Consider the following 2,109-nt stretch of genomic DNA (forward strand, 5'->3'; position numbering starts at 1 on the left):
TCATTAACTTAAGGCTGGGTTTATGCAGAAGGACTCTGCTGCAAGGGCATGTTTCATTCCTTGCCTCTCAAATGCGTAATTGGCTCCTATAGTTTGCTATGAAGTCTGCAAAGCTTTGTGTGATCAGAGTTTCACAGGCTGAAGTCTCTATACATGATGCTGGTATGGCCCTTCTGAAACTTGCCATATGGTTGTTTATAAAATAATTGCCACTACATTTTATTCAGGTTCAGATCTTGACAAGTTTGCAGTCTGTACAGAGCTTTATATATCCTATTCTAGAGAGAGGAAGGAGAAAGTCAGATACTGACTTTTTGACCTCTTTTCATTCTGGTGCTTACAGTGCTACAGGGGGTGAGTGGTTGGACCTACCATTATTCAGACACGAACATGACCTACAAGGAAGCAGAGCTGTGGTGCAAAAAGAGCTATACGAACATGGTTGCCATTCAGAATAAGGAGGAAATCAACTATCTCAATAGCTTCTTACCCTTCAATCCGGGTTACTACTGGATTGGAATCAGGAAAATGAATGAGGTATGGACCTGGACTGGAACTAAGAAAGAACTGACAGAAGAGGCAGAAAACTGGGCTTCTGGTGAGCCAAACGGCAAAGGGAACAACGAAGACTGTGTTGAAATCTACATCAAAAGAGGGAAGGATGACGGCAAATGGAATGATGAACAGTGTGAGAAAAAGAAGGTTGCCCTGTGCTACAAAGGTATGGTGCCATTCCAGCGCCCCTGAGGAGCTGAGGTGGTGGGGATGAGTTGTTTCACCTAGTCTCGCGTATTAACTACCCGACGCTGTAAACACTTGTACACTTTTCATTACTTACAGGGCTGAGGTTGTTCTTGTGTGAGAGGGATTGATCTCACTTACCTCTTAGCTCCCAGAATATTGTACATCTTTTATGAGAAAGTCACCAGTCCTTCTCTGTAACAATGCAGAGAAACAGGCTCTTCCAGATGGTGACTTTCATCCCACTCTCGAGGTGTCTCAGCTAGATAAGAATTGCCCTTTTGGAGGCATCTGTCTGACTGGAGACCACTGGATTAGATTAGACACTTTGTGTAGAGGTGGCTAAGGCTAGGTAAAAAAAAAATTCCAAGTCAGATATCAGCCAGATTAGAGCTGTGGTGAGTTAAGAATGAGCCTGTTGAGGATTTCTACCTACCCTTGAGTGTATTGTTTCTTTTCCACTTTAAATATTGCTAATACCTACCTGAGAACAAGTGGTCATGGAGTTTCCAGCCGGTAGAATCCTTTCACTGTGAGCTAGTCTGTCAGAGGGGTTGACTTCTGAAATACTTCTGTGACGTGAGGGTGATCTTATGTACCAACCCCCTGCTTTTCTTTTGCTGTACAAAGTGCTGGTTTAGTGCCAGAAAGGTAAACAAAGTGCTAGCCAGGTTTCATCAGTGGCCATTGCTGATTCTTTTATAATTTGCTGTATGTTCTTTCCCCCTCAGCTTCTTGCAACCCGTCTCACTGCAGTGGCCGTGGAGAATGCGTAGAGACTATTAACAATTACACCTGCCGTTGTAACCCTGGATTCCACGGGCCTGAATGCGAGTTTGGTAAGATTCCCCCATCCTGCTTTCCAACCAGGGTGATGTTCGTGCTGTCGAGCTCACGTTTGTCTGGCTCGTGGATTGCCCTGCTCAGCCAGTGGGACTGACTGTGCATCTTCTTGTCTCTCAAGTCGAGAGTTGCGATCCGCTAACCAAACCTGATCATGGGAGCCTTGAGTGCAACCATCCGTTGGAGAGCTTCAGCTACAACTCCTCCTGCACGGTTCAGTGCGAGGAGGGCTATGAACTGACTGCGCTGGGATCTGTATACTGCACCTCTTCTGGGCTCTGGTCTGGCCCCCTCGCAGCATGCAAAGGTGAGCTTCTCAAGCAGCAATAGATGAGCTTTCTACATTATACACAGCTCTGTAAACTTCAGCATTTCTCTTCTAGTAGGTACAAGTTGAGCCTGTTCCATTGTAGTTCGTTACATGGTGAAGGAGTTGTTTTATTGCAGCACACAGGTCGCTTTGTTCCTGAAGAGATGAAATGGGCAGAATGAATGTCCTGGCCCTGGTCTAGATTTCCTTGTAGG

General features: G+C 45.6%; 1 protein-coding gene across 1 annotated transcript; it reads left to right on the plus strand.

Annotated features, from left to right (window-relative positions):
- Window positions 1-324: 324 nt before the first annotated feature.
- Window positions 325-1,891, plus strand: SELL (selectin L; the record flags this gene model as incomplete). The annotated part of the gene is made up of 3 exons (XM_010144441.1): window positions 325-721; window positions 1,473-1,580; window positions 1,706-1,891. Coding segments are annotated over 3 exons (691 nt in total), but the record flags the coding sequence as incomplete, so codon positions are not given.
- Window positions 1,892-2,109: the final 218 nt, after the last annotated feature.

This window comes from Buceros rhinoceros, unplaced genomic scaffold (assembly GCF_000710305.1).
Source record: "Buceros rhinoceros silvestris isolate BGI_N320 unplaced genomic scaffold, ASM71030v1 scaffold6531, whole genome shotgun sequence".
Taxonomy (NCBI): Eukaryota; Metazoa; Chordata; class Aves; order Bucerotiformes; family Bucerotidae; genus Buceros; species Buceros rhinoceros.